This window comes from Bos grunniens, chromosome 3, assembly GCF_055505025.1.
Source record: "Bos grunniens cultivar Pamir isolate PY7600 chromosome 3, Bosgru_T2T1.0, whole genome shotgun sequence".
Lineage (NCBI taxonomy): Eukaryota > Metazoa > Chordata > Mammalia > Artiodactyla > Bovidae > Bos > Bos grunniens.
In genome coordinates, this window is record NC_141167.1 from 20,000,001 (window position 1) to 20,022,693 (window position 22,693).

Genomic DNA, 22,693 nt, shown 5'->3' on the forward strand with positions numbered 1-22,693 from the left:
CATGCTCAGCCCAGCAAATTAATTTCTGGCCGAAGACAGAGGCTGCAAAGGACTGCTCCGCAGGCCCGGCGGCCCCCACCATGGCCCTGGGCTGCAGTGGGCCAGGCTGACTGGGCTGGGGGGGCAGGCCAGAGCTTGCCCAGGGAGCAGAAGCCCTGCTGCTGCTTGCCCGCGCCTGGCCCCAACCCCAAGCAGGATTCAGGGCTCCTAGGAGGCTGAGGTGACCGCTGTTGGCTCTGCGGCTGCTGCCAGGGAGAGGTGAAGGTCTCCCATTAATTTCCAGCTAAAAATGACAAATTCATCTTGGACGACAATTAAATGAAGTCAGTAATTGATGCTAATTGATCTCCAGATGCGAGGGCTCCCCTCAGCCTTAGCAGCACGTGGCTGTCTTGCTCACTCTGCCCACCCCAGCCCTTCTCCTCTACTTCCCTTCCTCTCTTGGCCCTTGCACACCTCCACCCTGCCCCCACCAGGGCTCTGGGTGGTTGCACCCCTCAGGTCTGTAGGAGACAGCTGGCCAGGGCTGGGCTAGCAGGCAGTGCCTGAGGCCAAGCAGCTGGCCTGCTGCCCGTCCCACCCTGCAGGCACTTGTAATCAGTGCCCCAACTTCCCCCCGTGAGCTGAGAAAGCAGGTAACACTGGCCTCCTTGGCGGTTCAGGATTTACTGCCCACAGCTGCGGAGGTTCCCACTTCATTTTTATAAGCCCATAGTCAGAGCCAGCAGGGGGTAAAGCACACTTGGATTTACTTTGCTTTACGTAGTCCAGTCCTAACATTTTGGCTCCATGGCAAGGAAGATGCTGGAGGGAAGTGAAGTGTGTGGGCATGCCAGGGAGTGTCCAGGTGGACTCAGTCTACACTTGCATATATGCCTGTGCTCGCATGCCTTTATCTAGATGGCAACAAATACCCACACTTGTCTGAGCACCTGGGTGTGCCAGTGCTCACGTGCACATGTGTGTGTCCAGACATTTTAGAGGATATTTGTGCATGTCCATGTGTGGATGTTTTCCTGAACTGGGCCCTTTTCTGCAGTTTATAATAAAGCCTAATCCCAGGGAACTCTGGGAGGCCCACCTGCCCCACCCACCACAGGCCTGGCCCAGCACAGGGCGCTTTCTGGAAGTGATTAGCTAAGGGAGGAGGGGAAGTTAGCTAAGAGGAGAGAGGCTGCAGTTGTGTCTGGGGCAGCCAAGTTCAGTGGTATGAAATAGCTGTGACCCTTGAAGCCCCGACAGCCTCTAAACAGGCTGGCTGGTGCACTTGGCTAGAGTAAAGGCTCATGGGGTCAAGGGTTTAGGGTCCATGCCCAAGACTCAGTGAGCTTGACTGTGCCTTGGCCCACAGTCCTTGGCTCCAGCTCTAGCCCAAGTTTGAGCCTCAACTACCTGCAGGCTGACCTCCACCTGGCTGTCTTGCAGATGTTGGCTACTGGCCCCCCAAGAGCCATGCCCCTTCCATTGCTATAGACAGTAAATAGCATCCATCACAATAGGGGTCAGGGCATCAGCGAGGCTCCAGTTTTACAAGAACCTAGAGCTGGCAGGCGGAGAAGGCAAGGGCACCCCACTCCAGTACTCTTGCCTGGACAATCCCATGGACGGAGGAGCCTGGAAGGCTGCAGTCCATGGGGTTGCTGAGGGTCAGACACGACTGAGCAACTTCACTTTCACTTTTCACTTTCATGCATTGGAGAAGGAAATGGCAACCCACTCCAGTGTTCTTGCCTGGAGAATCCCAGGGACGGGGGAGCCTGGTGGGCTGTCGTCTATGAATCAGACGCACAGAATCAGACACGACTGAAGTGACTTAGCAGCAGCAGCAACAGCAGAGCTGGCAGGAGGCCATATGGAGTGGGCAATACCAATCTGGGTTTCTTCCAGCAGAGTAGAGGGAAGGGAAGATGGCAAGGGCATGTGGGCATGAACATGTCAACCCTGTGGATCCTGAGTTTATATGTCACCTGTAAGCAACCTGGTGCTGTGAGGGAGTCTTCCCTATGGCAGGAAGAGGAGCAAGTGAAGAAGATCATGTACAGTAGATAGATGATCAGACCAGGGGCAAGGTAGAGGCAAGGAACCAGATAAAACCTCCACAACATCTCCCAGCTAACATCCGCATCTTCTGGGGGTTTAGCAAGGTCAACAATTATTTATTCATTCATTCAAGGAATATGTATTTGTTTCTACTTACACTACTAATATCATCTTACTTTGGGTTACACCCTCTGCAAGATACTGAAAGTCGAAAGTGTTAGTCACTCAGTCGTGTCCAACTCTTTGTAGCCCTCCAGGTTCCTCTGTCCATGGGATTCTCCAAGCAAGAATACTGAAGTGGGTTGCCATTCCCTTCTCCAGGGGATCTTCCGGGACTATAGCAATAAACAAGTTATTCCCTGCCCACAAGAAATTTACAGTCTAAAGAGAATGACAGACACATGATAGGCAACTGTAACACTGTGACCAGAGGTAGCACAGGAAACTGTGGGAACACAGAGGAGGCACCTAGTGCAGTCTGGAGGAGTCAGGAAAGGCTCCCTGGAAGAAAGAATTCAGAGTCTTAAAGGATGAGCAAGAGTTAGCCAGTCCATGCAAATGGTCCCTGCCATACCCTTTTTGGGTTGCATGGCAAGCCCAAAGCAGAGACAAATAGGCCTCTTTGCTTCCAAGTGACTCTGGAACTGCTAAAAAATATCACCAGACTACCAGCCACTGCCCTGGGGTCTGGGCAGGAGGGTGCAGAGCTGTTTTCAGGGCCATCCCTGGGCACTGGCAGATAAGGATGGGCCATAGCTAAATATATGTCTCTCCTCTGCCCGCCCCACCCCCACCCCCTCGACCAGGGATGCCTATTAATCCTGACAAATGATGACTTACGAACATGTAATGCAAACTGATTCATCATACATTCAAATCCGCCGCCCCGCCCCAGCGGGAGGCCCCAGCCAGACAAGTGTATTACACGGATAATGTATTTGACGTATTAATAAAACCAGCCGCATTGCTCTGGCGCGGGGACTGGGGAATGCCAATATACGATGACAGATCACATATTGATGAAATCCAGATGTTTGGAATCATAGTCTTGGGGCCTTGTTCATATTGACTGAAGGTAAAAAATGCCGTCTGTCAGCAGGTTAACTCTTCCTGTCCCACACTCACAGAGGCACCAATCACGGTTTTCTGGAGAGACGAGGAGGAGGAGGCAGATGAGTGAGAGGGGAGAGTGGCTTGGCTGGATGAGGTGGGGTAGATGGTTGTACTGTGGACTTGATAGGTGGAAGGGACACTTTGCATGCCTTGTGTTCTTAACCTCTCAGCAGCATGCGACCCTATGGACCATGCTCCCCACTCACCCTTCCCTTCTTGCCTTTGATGACATCACCTTGTTTTCATCCTCCTCTTGGCTGTTTTTAGTCTTCAGTGACTAAAACTTCCTCCACCTGTTGGAATTCCTCAGCCTCTTCTTACTGTGCCCTCTCGCCCTAGGTGATCTCACCTACTCTTAAAACTTGTTGAGTATTTACCATGTGCAAGACATTGTTCAAGGCACAGAGGATGCAGTGCTGGTGAATTTCAGTCCTTATCTACATGTCAGTATTTCCAGTTCTATCCTTCTAGCTCTAGCTCACATATAGTGCCTACTGAGCATTTTCACGGAGTATGTCTTAACCATTCCTCAAACTAAGTTCATCTAAAATAGAGCTCATCATTTTCTTCCTTATCAAGCCTACTGCCCTTCCTCCTGTTCTACAAGTCAGTGAATGGTCTACCACCTAGCAGCTGTTCAAGTCAGACAGCTTGGAGCCACCCTTGATGCCTCTCTGTCCTTGAACCCCCATGTCCAGTCCACCTGCTTCTGTTCATCTCATTGTCATCCATATCATCTCGCTAGAGCAGGTCACCATCATGTCTCACCTCAGTTAGTGAGATAACCCCCTAGATGATCTTCCTGCACTTGCTCTTATCCCCTTAGACCTTTCTCTGATTTGCAGTTAGAATGATCTTTTTAAGATGAAAGTCTGAGATGTCACTCCCCTACTTAAAACTCTTCAATGACTTCTCACTGTATGTTAAAAAAATAATAATAAGCCAAAATCCTTAATATAGTGGAAAGTGCTCTGGGATCTGGCCTCTCTATCATCAGCTCTCAGTCCTCTGCCCCTCGCTCTCTGCTCCAGCCACATTGAACCCTTTTCAGTTCTTCACTTAGGCTTCATCTCTGTACCTTCAAACATGCTGTTTTCTATGTACTATAGAGCACTACTCCTCCACTATCATTGCTTGAACTGGTTCCCACTCATCCTTCAAGGCTTTGCTTAAAAATCACTTCTTTTACCTCCCAGGAAAGATAGTCTGCTCCCATAGTTCCATGTTCTTCCCTTGTTCTAAGACCATGCTGGGGATATTTGTTGAATGTCTCTATCCACAATTAGTGACTGACCTCCCTGAGGGCAGAGAGTGTGTGTTCATTATTGCATGGCATCCATACTGTAGCAGACGCATCTTGGTACTCGTTGACATTTGTCAATGATTATTGAATCATTACCTAGGTGATAGGCTAGGTATGTAGGTAGCCAGGTATTGTGCAGTGGTTAAGAGCACTGGCTTTGGAGTCAGACAGATCTAGATTTAAATCTTTGCTCTGACCCTTCCAGCTCTGTCATTTCATTGTTCTGAGCTCCATTTTCCTCATCAATATGATACAAATAGATTATACCTACCTCACAAGACTGTTGTGAAGATTAAATGAAATAAAATATATGCAGCATTAACCTGTAGCCTAACATATAGTACTGCTGCTGCTAAGTCACTTCAGTCGTGTCCGACTCTGTGCGACCCCATAGACGGCAGCCCACCAGGCTCCCCCATCCCTGGGATTCTCCAGGCAAGAACACTGGAATGAGTTGCCATTTCCTTCTCCAATGCATGAAAGTGAAAAGTGAAAGGGAAGTCGCTCAGTCGTGTCCGACTCTTAGCGACCCCATGGACTGTAGCCTACCAGGCTCCTCCATCCATGGGATTTTCCAGGCAAGAGTACTGGAGTGGGATGCCACTGCCTTCTCCGAACATATAGTAACCTTCCATAAACAGTTATTATTATTAGTGGGCAGATAATGGATAAATGGATGAATGGTTATATTGACAAACAAGTAAATAGAATGTGGGTATGGATGGCTATGAAGAAGTAGCTCCATGGAAGCTGAAAGGCCCAAGGTGCCTACTGAGTGGTATACAATCTTGATCATAGCAGGGAAGAAGGCTGAATACAGAGCAAGGCCAATCTGGTGTCAGGATGGGGTAGATACAGACACAAACAGCAAAACTGTGCCAGCTTCTTACTAGAGATAATGGTGACTCATCTCTTGCACACAGCCCTGATTTAACTAGAACCTCATGAAGGTGCTGAGTAAGTTATTATTATCCTTGTTTCAAGAAGAATCTCAAACTCAGAAGTGTTAAGTGATTTGCCCAAGGTCTCACAGCTAGTAAGAGGCAATCCTGCTCAAAGACTCTTGGTCTTTGGGAAGTGGAGTGGAAGCTCTTCTACTGGGACTGCAAGAGGGGAAGGGCAGGTCACACATGTGTGTATATACAAACACACGTGTATACACACACGTACTCTTTTTATTATTTATTTATTTGGCTGTGTCGTGTCTTAGTTGTGGTACACACCGATCCTTCGCGGCAGCGTGTGGGTTCTGTAGTTGTGGCTGGCGGGCTTCATTGCACCAAGGTATGTGGGATCTTAGTTCCCCCACCAGGGATCGAACCCATGTGCCCTGCATTGGAAGGCACATTCCTAACCACTGGACTACCGGGGAAGCCCCACATAGGTACTCCTGAAAGTTTCAGCCTCTATTGCCATATATCATTAGAGTTAGCCTCCCCCTCATTTTAACCCTCCCCATTCTTAAATCAGACACCAGGCAGTCAAACTCTGCGTTTTGTGGTCTGTGGAGAAAAGATGAGGAGGTTGGGGTTTGCTCTTTAAACAAGCAGAGAGGGAAGAATGGAACCCACAGGCAACAGAACTGGGACAAAACCAAACGGGCCAAGCTGGAGAGGCAATTGCAGGGTAGGGAGTTGCAGGGCCGGAAGCGGGTTAGTGATCGAAGAAGGGTGGGCTTTCTCTTTGAATGAGACCTGCACCAGGCCTCACCATGGATGATGGGAAAGATGGCAGAGAAGTAGCAGCCCAGCCCCTGAGCTGCCTGCTCCCAGTGGCCCGCAGTTCCCAACAGAGGGGGGCAGCAGAGGGCTGATCTGGGACCCCAGGTACCTGAGGCCTTGATCCAAGGCTTGAGGCCTGGACTGGCAGCGGCCTGGCCCAGGCCAGGGAAAAACTACTCGTCTGGCGGGCTGCTCCTCAGCAGGCCTGTCCCTACTCACAACCGCAGGCAGTCACTTTCTGGTGGAGCCTGGCTGTTTTCTGGTGGGGAGGTACCCCAGAAATGGGAAGGGACCCTCTGGAGGTCCCATCCCTAGGGCGCCTCCAGGCAGGGCCTGTCTTAGCCCTGACTTTCTGCTTCCTGAGCCTGCGGTGCCTTGTGTGAGACTGTGGGTAGGCCCAGGCCCCTTTGCCGCCCTTTCTCCTCTTACTGGGGGGATACCTGTGGCAGGCGGAGAAGTGGAGGTGGCAGGCACGGCGGAGGCTGCGGCGGCGGAGGCTGCGGCGGCGGCGGCGGCGGTGGCGATGGGGTGTAGGGAGGTAGGTGCCGTAATGAATGTGGACGGGAGGCGGAATGAGCGATCCATCTTTGCATGGGAGGGGAGGGGGCCGCGCGCCTCCCCCTCGACACACTCACACACTCAATCAGGCGCTGTCAGACCTCCGGCCGCCTGGCATTTTGGTGAAGAATCTCTCAGCTAAAAATTGTTGTCAGTCCCATTTCCTCGTTATCAGTGCAAGGGCTGAGGCAGCGCCCGGGGATTAGCAGAAGCGGCGAGCGCCCGCACCGCCATCCACTGCCGATAACACCCGGCCTCCCGCCTCACCTCCCCCATTCATCATCTTTAGCACTGACAGCCCATCCCAGTCCCTGTCCCCAGCCCCTCATGCTGCCCACGTCTCCCCACGATGCTGCTCAGCCTGGCTCCTGACCTCCCTGGGGAGCTAGGCTTCCTGAAGAGGGAATGGGATTCAACCCAGCGCGTCTGACCTGGACCCACCTGTGGCAGAGAGCTTTGGTGGGCTCAGGGGTAGGCGGGCACCAGCTGGAGTGAAGAATGCTCAAGGAGAAGATGCTTTCTGACAGCCTGCCCCTGCTGGGCTGGTCTGCCTACCTGCGATGCTGGCGGCGGTGTTGGAGAAGGCGTTCCTGCATCAGACGGGCAGTTGGACTAAGGATTTCTGGAGGCCTCTCCAGTCTGAGACGGACTTCCCAGATTCTGGGAATTGTGGAAGGAGAGCCCGAGGATGCCTCGGAAGAGTAGGGGGTTGAAGAGTGCCTTCCCACCCCCAAAGGCCCACAGCCTCCTCCTCTGGGCCATCCCCAGCGGTTTTATGGCCCGTTTTATGGCCACTGTAATGGCCCAGGTCAAAAGCTTCAGGGAGCTGTATTCTGGGAATTATGCAAACGAGGAGCAGGCCCAGGGCCAGAGTATGGATTTTGTCATTAAACCTGGGCAGGCCATGTCGTTAGTGCAGTAAAACCCACGTCATGACCACAGGTCTCAATATAAAATTATAGGGAACACAGTGGGGGAGGGAAAGCAGGGGGCCCATGGCCATGCTGGCACCTTCCATGCCGGCACCCCCCATGCCGGCACCCCCAGAGAACACGGGGATGTGATGCAGGCTGGAGGCTGCAGGGTGCCTACGCTGATCCCTGTGACTGCTCTTCCTGAAGTTGGGAGCCAGGAAGAGGACCCATTGTCCCAACAGGGAAACTGAGGCCAAGCTCGGAAAAGTAGAAGATCCCTGTGGCAGGAAAGCAGATGAACTGAGCACAGGTATATGGGAATGCTGATGCCTGCTTCCAGGTGCAGAGGGAGGAACTGGGGCTCTGGCAGCCCTAAGAACCATACCTGGTACCCCAGGCAGAGGGGGCTGAAACCCTGATATCTCTACCTCAGCTCTGATCTCATGCCCTAGATCCTAACCTTTCTCTATTCTTGTCTCTCACCATTTCCCCCTTCTGTCCCAGCCCCTACCTCAATGCTTGATTTCAACAGCCTTGTCAATTGTCCCTTAGTCACCCTCCATGCCTGCCAGCAAGCGTTACCACCCTCCTCTGGCCCCTTCCTGCTCCCGCCCATCACCACCACCACAAGCACCCATTCCTGCCTCCCTCAGCCCTGACTAAGGCTGCACAGACTGGAGTCACTGACTTTCTTTTCCAGTTTTCTCACTGGTTTGTGATCTTCTTGAGGCCAAGACTGTGTTTTCTTTATCTCTGAGCCCATTTCTCCTAGAATAATACATGACATAGAATAATTGTTTGATAAATATTTGATGAATGAATAAATAAATGAAGCAATGAGATCATGAGCCAAGTACAGGGGTCCCTGCCCAGTTCTGAGCCTCAGTTTCCCCATCTGTAAAATAAAGATAATGGCTTGCAGAATTTCTAGGGTCTCACTCACCTCTGAGATTCTCTGGCTGAATAGAATGAGTCTAGAATCCTCACCTCCCCACTCCTAGACCAGGGCCACATCTGCCTCTTTTACTCAGAGCTGCCTTTTAGCTGTTCCCTGAATATCTGGGGCACAGCTACCAGGGCATATGATCAGCAGACCCCTTCCCCCCTAGAGACCTAGCCACACTGACTAGAGCCACCCCTACCCGACCCTGCCACACACAAAGCCTCCAGAGCAGACATCCCAGTTCTGCAAAGGTCATCTGGCTTCTGGGACAAGCAGCTCTTCATTTCTACCTCTCCTCCTTCCCTTCGTCTTCTCCACTATTTTGTTTCATCACTGAGAATCTAATCTATGCCAAGTCTTTTTTCAATTGTCTATAGATTAAAAGGTGACTAAGAATGGTCCTGGAGAAGGCAATGGCACCCCACTCCAGTACTCTTGCCTGGAAAATCCCATGGATGGAGGAGCCTGGTGGGCTGTAGTCCATGGGGTCGCTAAGAGTGGGACACGACTGAGCAACTTCACTTTCACTTTTCACTTTCATGCATTGGAGAAGGATATGGAAACCCACTCCAGTGTTCTTGCCTGGAGAATCCCAGGGATGGGGGAGCCTGGTGGGCTGCCGTCTATGGGGTCGCACAGAGTCGGACATGACTGAGGCGACTTAGCAGCAGCAAGAATGGTCCTGCCCACAAGAAGTTCACAACTCATTCATTCATTCATCCCTTTGCTCCCATTCTCTGCCTGGAATTCTTCTTAGGCACATGTTAAATTTTGTTTCTTTGGTGAAGCCTTCTCTTTTTCCACTCCTCCAAACACATATCTGGGATGAATCACTCCCTCCTCTGAACTCTCAGTTGATCTAGTCTGGGCATCCAGGAGAGCTATAATCTTGTGTCAAAGGGAGATAGGTTCTTGTGTTCAGCCTGAATAGGGAACTCCCTCAGACATAGGGTTGCTAGACCTAGCAAATAAAAATATAAGACATTCAGGTAAATTTGAATTCTAGAAAAACAATGAATAACTTTTAACATAAGTATATCCTGTGCCAATAGTTGAGACATACTAAAGTGAAAGTCGCTCAGTCGTGTCCAACTCTTTGTGACCCCATGGACTATAAAGTCCTGAATTCTCCAGGCCAGAATACTGGACTGGGTAGCCTTTCCCTTCTCCAGGGGATCTTCCTAACCCAGGGATCAAACCCAGGCCTCCTGCATTGCAGGTGGATTCTTTACCAGCTAAACCACAAGGGAAGCCCAAGAATACTGGAGTGGGTAGCTTATCCCTTTTCCAGCATCCCAACCCAGGAATCAAACTGGGGTCTCCTGCATTGCAGGTGGATTCTTTACCAACAAGCTATCAGGGAAGCTACAAGATGCCCAGTTGAATTTCTCATAAACAATTAATATTATTTTTAGTCTAAGTTTCCCCCTTTTGCCATGGAAAACTTACACTAAAAATAATATTGTTTATGTGAAATTCAGCTGGGCATTTTGTATTTAATCTGGCAACCCTACCCAGTCAACCATCTTAGTCATCACTGGCATGGACTTTATCTCTCTAAAAGCTGATTCTGACCCTCTCCAAGCATCAGAAGAAAGAAGAAGCAGGGAGAAAGATCTGACCTTAAGCTAAAGAAGCCTTCCTTCCTACAATCAGAGTTTACATGGATAGTCAGGGATGTTTCTGGATGAATAGAGCTCCTCAACCCCATGCCTATAAGCAAAGGCTAGGGGAGCACTGGCTGGGCAGAGTGGCAAGGGTGGGAGTTTAGGAATCCCGAGAAGTGCACTAGGCAAACTTCAGGCCCCTTCCTACACAGTGAGCTCTGGTTACCATCAGAGACAGAGTTTAGGCTCCCAGGGGCCCCCCAAGTCAGCATAGCCAGTGCTAGACCCATGTGTGCTTGTGTATTGGGGGCACACAATTTGAAGGGCATTTTGGAAGGGAAGAGCTCAGAATCTGTTAGACTCACAGCAGCCAGTGAGGTTATCTGAGTGAGGAGTGAGACCTGAACTGGGAGAATGTAGATTCCAGGAATACTGAAGCAGAACGGACAGGACTTGGTGGTTAAATGAATGTGGGAGGGGGAGTAAAGCAAGGAAGGGGCCGAGGGCAAAGTGAAGGTTGCTGGCTTGAGTGACCAAGTGAACGCAGGTGTCTTTCACTGAGAAGAGCACTGGGTCTCTGCTGTCGCACGTGGACTTTCTCTTGCGGCGAGCAGGGGCTACTCTAGTTGTGCACAGGCTTCGCATCGTGGTGGCTTCTCTTGTTGCTCACCTGGGCTCTAGGGCACATGGGCTCAGTAGTTGTGGTGCACAGGCTTGTCTGCTCGCCAGCATGTGGGATCTTTCCAGACCAGGGATCAAACCTGTGTCCCCTGCCTTGGCAGGTGGATTCTTAACCACTGGACCATCAATGAAGTCCAAGTACTCAATTCTAGATGGTTGAGTTTGAGATTCTTGTAGGACATTCAGGCATTGATGTCCATTAAGTGTTTGGCTATCGGGGTCTGGAGAACATGGGAGGGATCAGGGGCAGAGAAACGGATGTCGGCAGGGCACAGGTGGGAGTCAGAGCCAATAAGAATACACAATATGGTCCCACAGGCAGAGAGAGAAGAGGAGAGGCCATGGAAAGGAGCATGGGGAAAAGAGAGGGGCTGGGAGAGAATGCTACCCTGGCAGTCACCCTGGTCCTTTTCAGTCTTTCCCACTCGACTGTGAGTACCTCAGGGCAGGGACTAGATCTGGTTATATTCTGTGTCCCCACTGCTGTGCACTAGGCCTGGCTCAGCACAGACATCAGACAATGTTTGTTGAATGACTGCAGGAACGATCCCTTTTCTCCCTCTTTTCTTCCTTCTCCTGCTTTGTAAAGTGTGAAAGCAGCAAGGAAAGGAGTGACAGAGGAGGCCCTGGATATTCCGGGTGACGCTGTGATTAAACCAAGACCTGCTTCACTAACGTGTGAAATGAAGTGATCAAGGTTTGATTGCACAGAGCATTGATTGCGTCCTGATAGATTTCCGAGAAGGGCAGCTGGCTGAGGAGGTGCTGTGCACGGCCACAGCCTCTGGAGCTGCAAAGCGGAATAATGTTCATGGGCTCTGAGACCCTCAGGCTCACCCTTCCTCCAGGCCAAGAAGCCCTAGGAGGCAGCAGAGGCTTGGGGTGGAGGATTGGGACGTGGCGTTTCTCTCCACGTATAGCCCAGCTTATATGTCTGTCTCTTCTTCCCTCACCAGGTAAGAAAAAGGCAGCAGCACTGTTTGACAGCCAGGCCCCTATTTGCCCCATCTGTCAGGTCCTGCTGAGGCCCAGCGAGCTACAGGAGCATATGGAGCAAGAACTAGAGCAGCTGGCCCAGCTGCCCGCCAGGTAAGCCACCTGCCAGAGGCCTCCACTCAGGGTTCTGGCCACCAGGTCCCAGCCTCTCACAGGCAGCAAGACCCTGCTGCCATTCTCCACCTGGCTTTCAATCCTCAGCTCCTCCGGCTGAATGGTGCTGCCTTTCTCTTCTTACTCTGTTTCCAGAGATATGAGGAGAGTGAGCTTTAAGTCTCAAAAAGGCACAAGAAAGGGGAGGAGCCTCAGAACAGGGTGATGGAAGCAGGGACTGGGACTGGCAGCTTCCCGAGAAGTGCAGCCTGGGGTTGCCATCCACCTCCCCTATGAATCTCAAGGTGTGAAAGGTGACAACCTTGAGAACGTGCTCAGGCGTGTCTCCCTTGCTCCACCCCATCATCTTTGTCCCTGCCTGAAGGACTGGGTGGAGCCTCCTCCCAGAAGAGCCAAGGTTGTCAAAAGGAGCAGAGAAACAAATTACCCCAAAGCTTAGGGGTTTAAAGCAACCATTTCATGATGCTCATGGACTCTGTGGGGGTCAGGAATTCAGACAGAACACAGAGGGGGTGGCTTGTGTCTGTTTCACCCTGTCTGGGGCCCCAGCTGGGAAGGCTTGTTGGCTGGGAGCTGGGATCACCTGGCTCCTTCATTCACATGTCTGGTGGTTGATGTTGGCTGTCAGCAGGGACCTCAGCTGGGGCTGTAACCAAAGCACCTACACATGGCTGCTCCTTGTGGCCTGTGAGCAGGATAGCTCACAGTGTGGCAGCTGAAAGCATGAAAGCAAAATGTTCCAGCCAATGAGATCGAAGCTGGATTCCCTTTTATTAATCTAACCTCAGAAATCACTTAACCTCACTTCTGCTATACTCTCTTGGCAGTATTAACCTACCCAGATTTTAGGGACGGGAACATGTACCCCACCTTTTGATGGAGAAGGGGCAAGCTCCTCTTACAGAAGAGCATGTGGGCTCTAGCCACTCTGGGAAATAGTCAGCCACTGGGAATAGCCTGCCCCACGATTCCCAGTCCAAAAACCTGGATCAGTTCCAGTCAGCAGACTTGACTGATCCTCCTTCCTCTACCTTCTCACCTAATCCCCCATGCAGGGTGCAGGGGCCCAGAGGTGAACCAGAAATCGTCCCATGTAAGTTGGTGTAGCCACTATGGAGAACAGTATGGAAATTCCTCAGAAAACTAAAAATAGGATTACCATATGATCCAGCAATGCCACTCTTGGGCATATACCCAGACAAAACTATAATTCAAAAAGGTACATGCACCCCTAGGTTCATGGCACCGCTATTCACAATAGGCAAACCATGGAAGCAACCTAAACGTCCAGCGAGAGATGAATAGATAAAGAAGAGGCGGTGCATATACACAATGGAATGCTGCTGAGTCATAAAAAGGAACAAAATAATGCCATTTGCAGCAATACAGAGGCTCCCAGAGATTATCATACTAAGTGAAGTTAGAAAGAGAAAGACAAATACCATATGATGTCCCTTATATGTGGAATCTAAAATATGGAACAAATGAACTTATCCACAAAACAGACACAGACTCACAGACAGAGAGAGCAGGTGTGTGGTTGCCAAGGGGGAGGGAGGGAAAGGGACAGACCTGGGATTTGGGGTTGGCAGATGCAAACGATTACATTTAGAATGGCTGAACAACAAGGTCCTACTGTGTAGCACAGGGAACTATATTCAATCTCCTGGAGTAAATCACAATGGAAAAGAATATTAAAAAAGAATGTGTGTGTGTGTGTATATAACTGAGCCACTGTGCTGTGCAGCAGACTATATTGTGTACAGTGTGTATGGGCACAACATTGCAAATCAACTATACTTCAATTTAAAAAAAAAGAAAGAAAGAAATGGTCCCACCCTCAGGAGCTCATAATAGGAGTAAGGAGAGCCAGGCATTAGCAACCTTGAGGGACGGAGACCGCTCTGTGGGATAGACAGGAGCTGTGGGAGAAACAAGACGGTACTGAACCCAGCACAGAGCAGAGAAGGCCTCCTGAGGGAGCTGAGGCCTGGGCTGAATTGAAGGCCAAAACACTACTTATCTATTGCTGTGTTACAAATTCTCCCCAAACGTCATGGCTTAAAAACAGCAAAACTTAATATTTCGCAGTTTCTGGGGGTCATCAATTCAGACACAGCTTAGTTGGGTAGTTGTGAGGGGTTGTGGCTTTTGGCTCAGGCTCTCAGGAGACTGCAGCCAGGATGTCAGCCAAGGCTGCAGTCGTCTGAAGGTTCCACTGGAGCTGCAGGACCCCTTCCCAGGATGGTTCGCTCACACAGATGTTGGCAGGAGGCCTCAGTTCCTCGACGTGCAGGTCTCTCCATAGGGTTGCTACAGTTTCCCTGAGACATGGCGGTTGACTTCCCACAGAGGAAGTGATCCAAGAGAGAGGCTAGAGAGGAAGCCACAATGCCTTTTATGATCTAGTCTGGGAAGTCATACACTATGGCTTCTAATATATTTTATTCTACTCACTAGAAGCAGGTCAGCAAGTCCAGCCCACACTCCACAGAGGAGAATTAAACACTGTAAGTTCTACCTCTTGAAGGGAAGTAAGGTGAAAGCTGCTCAGTCGTGTCCGACTCTGAGACCCCACAGACTATACAGTCCATGGGATTCTCCAGGCCAGAACACTGGAGTGGGTAGCATTCCCTTCTCCAGGGGATCTTCCCAACCCAGGGATAGAACCCAGATCTCCCTCGTTGCTAGCAGATTCTTTACCAGCTGAGCTACCAGGGAAGCCTTGAAGGGGAGAGTACCAAAGAATTTGTGGGAATACTGACAACTACCACAGAAGACTGTACTAATGATGATAATAATAGTCTTGTTGAATGCTGTGTGCCAAGAACTTTATACTAATTTATTCAGTCTTCACAACAACCACTGGTGTGTGTGTGCGCGTGTGTGCGCGCGCACTAAATTCCTTCAGTCCTGTCTGACTTTTTGTGACCCCATGGACTGTAGCCCACCAGGCTCCTCTGTCCATGGAATTTTCCCAGGCAGGAATACTGGAGCAGATTGCCATTTCCTACTCCAGGGAATCTTCCCAACCCAGGGATCGAACCTGCCTCTCTTGAGTCTTCTGCATGGAGCAGGCAGATTCTTTACTGCACAACCTGGGAAGGGCTACCACTGCGGGGGGGGGGGGGGGGTGGTAATAATTATTAACTCCATTTTACAGACGAGGAAACTGAGATACAGAGGGGTTAAGTGACTTCTCTAAGGTTGCACAGCCTGTAAAGTGGTAAAGATAAGGGGTCAAAACCAAGCAATCTGACTCGAGAGCCCACACTTTTAACCACTCCCCTTCCCCTCAACAACACACACACCCAGGACTAGCCTAGAACAGAGAGGGGAAGCAACATCCTTCTGCAGTTGAGTTCCACACCTTGGCTATGCAGGAGTGCTTCTGGGTGGAGGACTTCCCAACAGAAATTGAGAACAGAGGCAGAGATGAAGGGACACCCGCCCCGCCCCGCGCAAGGGTCTGGAGAGTGGGGGCCCGAGCTCTTTCTGCCTCCTCACTGGGGGCCACACCACAGCCTAGCCCCTGTGGCCCCATCCACGCACTGCCCAGGGCATCCACTTGTGCCCACATAAGTGTTCCACCCGCTCCCGTGACCCTCCGGCAATCCCTCCTGCCCCACAGCCTCTCAGAGGGTCCCCTACTTTCATATCTTTGGCTCCGGTCCATTTCTCCGCTCCCCGCCCCCCAGCCTTCACGGGTGCCCCAGCCCTCACCGTTAGCTCACGCGTCCCCCACTTCTGTGCCCCTCGTGCCCAGGCCCAGCCCAGCACCCCCTAACTCCTGGTACGTTTCCCCCCTCCTCAACCCGGTGTCTGACAGCCGGACAGCGGGATCTGCACAGCAAGTGAAATTCCCGTCGGATCGATAAAGCCGAAGCGCTGGCGGCGACGGGTCGATGGTTTTATCTGTCTCGGCCCCGCCGCGCCCGGCGCGCTGACAGTCCGACCGGCCGGCAAAGGCGTTCAAGGGCAGCCGCGCCCGCCGCCCCCTCCCCTCGCCTATACGCCTCCCCTCCCTGCGGCCGCTGCGCCCACCGGACTGCAGGCTGGACCTCCCCGCCGCCGCCCTCGTGATTTATCTGGATTTTTAATTGGAAAAAATTTGCGAATTAATTGATTTCAGGAACTTGCCAATTAACATTGTAATTGGGTGCGTGATAAATTCCCAAGGAGCGTGTCAGCTCCCTCCGGGCTGAGGGCCGTGGCGCCCGGGTGGGCGGGGAGGGCCCCCAGCCTTGGCTGCCCTTGCCCCGCCCCTGCCCGCTCTCCGGGAGACCGGAGGGGAGGAGAGGAGGTTGGGAGGGCTCGGAGACCCCCTCCCTCCTCTTCCCCACCTCAGTTCCGACCTGACAGGGGCCTTTGACCAGGTTATTTCACAGACAGGGAAACCGAGTCCTGCAGGAGGGCAGAGCCTGTGCGTGCATCGCTCAGAGTGTTCTGGGCAGAACCCAGGTGAGGGCGTCCCCAGCCACTGTGGCCTCCCCAGCTCTCTAGTCCGCCCCTCTGTCCTCTTCTTGGCTTCTGTCCTTTCTTTCCTCTCCTCTCCTCTCCAGCTGTCCCTTCCCCCTCTCACCCTCCCTTTGCCCCCACCCCCACCCCCTTCCCTCAGCCTGGCCAGCTCCTGAGTCTGTGGATGCTGCTGCCAGGGTGCTCTTCCTTCCATCGCCCTCCCACAGGGTCAGTCCCAGAGGCGTTCCTCTGGGTGGGCCTGGTTTGCGCTCTCTGCCCCCTTCTGCCCAACAGCACAGAGCATGCCCCCCACATAGCACGCTGCTATTTTTAGACACACCTAAGGGCTCACACTGGTTGGGCTTCCCTGGTGGCTCAGCTGGTAAAGAGTCCGCCTGCAGTGCTGGAGACATGGGTTCGATCCCTGGGTTGGGAAGATCCCCTGGAGAAGGGAACAGCTACCCAGTCCAGTATTCTGGCCTGGAGAATTCCATGGTCTGTATAGTTCATGGGGTCACAAAGAGTCAGACATGACTGAATGTCCCAAACTAGGGCTGGCTGGTTTTCACAGACACCAACACAAATGTATGTAGACAACATACAGTCACACACCCTCCCTCATTCCAATACAGATACATGTGCTCACACCTACCCCCTCAAAGAACCACTTCCCATGGATGCTCACCCCCACAGGCACACAGGCAGATAGACCCAGGAAGAAGAGTCAGAACTTCTGCTGGCAAAGCACTCACACTTCTCAAAACACTTGTACATTCGAGATCAGAGGCAATGCCCCCACACACTCCCTCACCTCATCCTCTCTTTACCCCTTTCAGTCCTGCACAGGCATTCCAACTGACCCCAGGATTCAGCTAGCTGGACCAAGAACAGCAAAGTTAGATTGGGGACAGATAGTGGAGAGCCTTCAGTGCCGGAGGGTCACCTTTGAGTTGGGGAATTAGAATATCTGTGAGCTGGAGAAGCTTAATCAGAGAGCTGAGCTGTAGGAGAATCGCTCTGGAGGTGGCATGGAGCAGAATTTGGGGGTAGAAGCAAGGAAGCAAGTGAGGAAGTTAGGCAGGGTCCAGGGGACAGATGATGAGGCTCACCTAGGACAATGGCAGTGGCAGTGGGAACAGAGAAGAAAGAATGGTGAGAGACTGGTGGGGGACTAAGCAAGAGAACTTAGCTGATTACTTGTGGGGCACTTACTGACTTCGCTTTCTGACTTGACTCACAGGAACGGTGTCAATAGTAGAGAAGCAGGTATCTGAGGGAAGGAGGAGACAGTAGACAGAGCTCTGGGTGCCCTGAGCTTTCTCTGGGATGGTGATAGTGTGGACATGGACAGTCAGACAGACTGGCAGGAACATAGATGGGAGCTGGAGATTGATGGGCAGGTTGGACAGTGGTCCCCAAACTTCTCTGTGGCCCTCAGACAGGAGTTTCTACCCAGAAATAGGAAAGAACCGTGGACTCTTTCAGAGATCCACAGAACTGAAACTGAGGCTTGGCTTAGAGGGCCCTGAGCTCAGAGACCTTTTTCTGGAGGCTTCCTCAGCCACTCTGAGATCTGGTTTAGTCAGTGTTTTAAAGGGCCTGGAAGGAGCCAGAGGGAGGCTGGGTGACTCTAGAGGAGAGGCGGGGTGTGGAGATGGCAGTGCCCCCAGCCCCACTTAAGCCTTATTTAAGGCCGGCCTCGGTGTTTGGTTGGGTAATGAACTAGATAAACAATTCCCCAAATAGATTAAAACGAAGTGTAACTTACAAAGGCGGCTGGTGATGATGGTTTATTCCCGGGCAGCACACCATTTCTTTATTTCCAAGGATAATTCAGTGTAAATCACCTTAATTAAAAGTGTCAGCCCAGCCCATGAATATTGTACTTAGGAACGCGTTTCCTGGGTCCCAGTTATAATTTAAAACCCATGGATCACTAGGCAGCGAGTGACTGAGAAGGGAGGAAATCGTTGGGGGCGGGCTGTGGAAACTGGGAGGGACGAAGGCAGAGCCGAGTGGATGGGCTGGGCGGGAGCCTGGCTGCCAGCGGCTCGGGGCTCAGAGTTCTCCTCTCCAAGGTGGGCCCCTCGCCAGACTCCTCTCTCTGGGGGAAGCAAGCACACTTGGAGGTAATCAGGTTGTTGGAGGAAAGGTAGGGAGGGCGGGGGGAGGGGGGTGCTCGCTCTGGGAGAGGGAAGGAGTCTGACCAGTCCAACTGGAGGGAAGGTGAAGAGGATTGCAGGAAAAGATCCAGAGGACTGGCCAAGGGAGAGGCTGGACATCCTGGCCCTGAATGTCTTCATGTCTGTTCACCGGCAGAGTAAACGAAAGCTCAGAGTCAGCAGGGCCCTCCCCAAAGTGGAGAGAGTAAAAGAACTCAGAGCTCAGCCCTCCATCCTGAGTGTCTTTAGGAGGCAGTGGGGCCAACAGAAAAGCAGCACTCTGGACTCAGATAGGAACGCAAATCCCAGACCCTGCCTGGGCTGTGTGAGCAGTGAGGTGTCACCCAGCCCACCAGTCAACTCTAAAGTTTTTGTGAAGATCAAAGAGATGACACGCTTGAAGCCCATGCCTGTCACATGTGGTGGGTGCACAACAATTGTTCAGTCTTGCCTCTTCCATTTCACCCTGATTCTGCTCAGAAAACACTCAGACCTCAGTCCAGGGGCCTGGTGGGAACAGTGTCATATAGTAGATGCCTCATTTCTCTCGCTGTAGGTCCAGGAATGGGGCTGGTAGCAGGGCGACAACAGCATTTGTTAGCGGAATGAAGGAAAGATAAAAGTAACAGACTCACATCTAGTTGTTCCTCAATGGCAGCTCAGTTTCCTCTCTGTATCCCTTGTGCCCGGATCAGGAGCAGGAACATGGGGACCACTTATGAACAAAATGCCACTGAACGGAACCCAGTTTGGTGGTCTCTTCCTGTCTGTGATGCCCCCACTGTGTGATCAGACAGGCAGACAGCTGGTTTTTGTTGTTTTTTTTTTAATATTTTGGCCACATCATGTGCCATGCAGGATCTTAGTTCCCTGACCGGAAATCAAACCCACAGCCCCCCCTACCCCCACCACGAGCTATTTTTACACTCAGATCTTAGTCTCAGCCTGCTGCCAAGCTACCAGCCCCTTCACTGACGTACGTGTCTGCTTCTGTGGGTGTGTCCACGTACGGCTGCATTTGTGGCTGCCTGAGTGTTGGGCGTGTGGCAGCACACGTGGGTGTCTGTACCTGTGCATGCTTGTGTGAAGGTGGGCATGTGAGCAGCTCTTCATCCGGGCCTGGGTGACAGTTGTGAATGTCTTTAAGGACACGGCCCTGGGAACATGACTCTGCCTGCGCCTCTGTGTGCATGCCTGAACCTCGGTGTGACCACACGTTGACAGAATTATAGAGACAATGGATATGTGCATATCTGCCTTTACACCAGGGTTTCTCAACCTCAGCACCATTAACATTTGGGCTGGGTAGTTTTTTGTTGTGAGGGGCTATCCAGTACGCTCTAGGATGGTTAATCCCCTGTACCCACTACATGCCAGGAGAAAACTGCCCGCTCCCAGCTATGATGATCAAAAATGTCTCCAAGTGTTGCCAGTTGTCCTCTGGGGGGCAAATGGCCCTGGATGGAGAACCTCTACTTTATCCAGCTCTGCCTATGCCTTTGCTCACATATTAGGTGTGTCATGCCTGTCCCCGTGGGTGTTCCGTGTCCACACAGCCTGCGTGCGCCCAGGTGTCTGCCCTGGCTGTGTCTTCTGTGCTGTATGGATCTCTCGGGTGTGCTCTACCTGTACTGCTTGTATGTGCATGGGAACCCTATGGGAATGCGCTGTTTCTGCCTCCTGCCGTGTTCCAGCCGGCGCCTGTGTGTGCGTGTGTTTGTGTGCATGTGCTAGCACGTGCGTGAATGTGTGAGCACAGATGTGGTGAGCATAGAGGGGGCAGCAGGGCGGGAGGGACAGGAACAGGGATATTAATGTTTCTGAAGTGGATCTGATTTGATACGTCTTGTTCCATTGTCAGCATCTGTTTAGCAGGGATTTGTAATACTTTGTGGCTCTGGATCACTCATGCTTAGCGCTGGGATGTGGCCTTGCATACCAATTTTGTTATTAAACACAGTCCTCGCCTCCCCCACAGCCCATCCATCACCTCCCCCACCCCGGCCCCCGCCTGCTCCGAGCCACCCACCATATTTCAGGGCCCAGCTCCCGCCCGCCCGCCGCACCCGATGCCGGAGGGCCTGGGGCTGACAAATTGAATCAGGAGGAGATCATTCCTGGCCTAACGCAGTTTGCAGCATGTTGGAGGGAGAAGTGACAAGAGCCATGGCAGTTCCATCACCCCCCTCCCATAGGAGCTGAGTGCAGGCTGGGGACAGGGGATGGAGGGGAGGGGCAGGACAGGCACAATCCTCAGGGCTGACAGCATGGGTCAGGTGAAGCCCCTTCCCTCAGATCCACAAGACAGCCTGCCACGCCTCGTGTCTGTCCCCCCCGCCCGGGAGCCAACTCTGGCCCCTAACCCCCGATGGAGGCTGAGCCGAGCCGGGCAACGCTGGCTGTCTTCTCCCCCTGGGGTCTTCTTGCTGTTCTCTTGCATGCCCTGGGCAGCAAGTGGAATGGTCACCCTGTCCTCTTCTTTCTTGGCAGCAAGAACTCCCTTCTGAAGGATGCCATGGCTCCAGGCACCCCCAAGGTAGGTGGACAATTGTGTTTTTTCCTATCCATCCTAACATAGGCCCACCCAGAACTGGTTCCTGAAAAAAAGGAGCTCCTCTTGGATCCCCAGCTGTCGTCAGGGTTTGATCGTCAGCCTGGGGTCTCGGGCTGCCCTGTGCACTCGAGCACATGCATGCAGTCTGAGTGGGAGCTGGAGTATGCTCATCTGACTCCCTCCTCTTCCAGTCAAGATGGGGTCAAAGCCAAGAATGAACCGGGGGAGTGGGGGACCCAGACACTGTAAGTCTGGAGAGACTCAGAAGGAGGAAGGTGAGCTGCACCAGGTAAAGAAAAATATAGACATGCAGGTCAAGACAGCTGGTACGGGGCCTTACAAAGCCAGCCCATGGGATGAGTGCATGAGCTTTGTCCTGAGGGCAGCAGGGAACCAGAGAGGATGTGGGGCTCATTTGAGACCATCTGACTCTCTGAACAGACACTATGAAAGGGAAGCTTGAAAGCATCAGATGGAGAAAGGAAGAGTGAAGGACAGTGGCTCAAAAGAGGGGTCAGAGGCCTCAGCAGGATGGCATGACTCGAACCGAGAACTCTCATAGGTGGCCACAGAGGGAGACGGTACTGTGTCCTCAAGGGGGATGATGTTTTGAAGGAGTGGGGACCTGGGGAGGAAGACTAAACCCTTACCGAGTGTCCTCTTTCCCCCACCCCTCAGTCAGGTGGCATCCTATCTTAATAAATTCTCACAATGACTTGTAAAGGCAGGAATCCTCAGCCCTTTCTATAGGGAGTGAGGAATGAGTGGATGAAACTTACTTTCTGGCTATGCCACAGGGCTTGTAGGATCTTAGTTCCCCAACCAGGGGATGAACCTGCACCCTTGGCAGTCAAAGTGCAGAGTCCAAACCACTGGTCCACCAGGGAATGCCTCAGAATGGATGAAATCAGTCAGTGAGTGTGTGTGGAGCAATTAGAGCAGAAGCCAAGAACAGAGTCTGGGACTCCTGTGGGGGCGGGGTCAAGAGAAGGCCCCAGAGCCACAGAAGGAGCAGAAGAGGAACAGTGATGAGTAAGGAGGGGCACAGGAGAGCATGGTGTCCTGGGGCCCTAAGGGAAAAAAAATCTCAAACTGTCTGGGGTGGTCACATGTCAAACAGGAGGGCTGGAGAAGGAGGCTGTCGTATTTAGAGGTCTTATAGGCACAGGTGACCTCTGAGAGGGCACTTTTGGGAAAAGGAGCCAGAGTGAAAATATTACTTCCAGGGGGTTGGCCCGTCTCCCCTGCAGGCCTGTCTAAAGGAGTGGACTCCACCTCCATGCACTCAACACAGCAAGGTAGACAGAGGAGGGGCAGGGGGCCTAGCCCAGGTCTGGACAGATGCAGGCCCTGGCCAAGAAACCAAAGCCCTCCCAGCCCTAAAGGTAAAAGATGTGGGGGGAGAAGTCACACTGGCTAAGCCTAGCCCAGCCTGCAGTCTTCAATGGAGACAGGTCACCAGGTCAGGCACAACCACTGACCTGACACCTAAGCGCGGCTGGCAGGGCTAGGGACTTGACCCCAGTGAG

General features: G+C 52.2%; 1 protein-coding gene across 5 annotated transcripts in view; it reads left to right on the forward strand.

Moving 5' to 3' along the window:
* RNF220 (ring finger protein 220) overlaps positions 1–22,693 on the forward strand; it is a 279,246-nt gene that overhangs the window by 230,301 nt on the left and 26,252 nt on the right. For 4 of the 5 annotated variants that reach the window (XR_015157972.1, XR_015157971.1, XM_086384980.1 and 1 more), the window contains 2 exons: positions 11,837–11,969; positions 21,101–21,146. Coding sequence is in view for 3 of the 5 variants with exons in the window: in XM_086384980.1 (XP_086241106.1) it covers positions 11,837–11,969; positions 21,101–21,146 (179 nt within the window). In the remaining 2 variants the exon portion in view is untranslated. Of the gene's footprint in view, positions 1–11,836; positions 11,970–18,461; positions 18,578–21,100; positions 21,147–22,693 lie in introns of those variants that run through there. The other variant, XM_086384998.1, reaches the window with a different exon arrangement.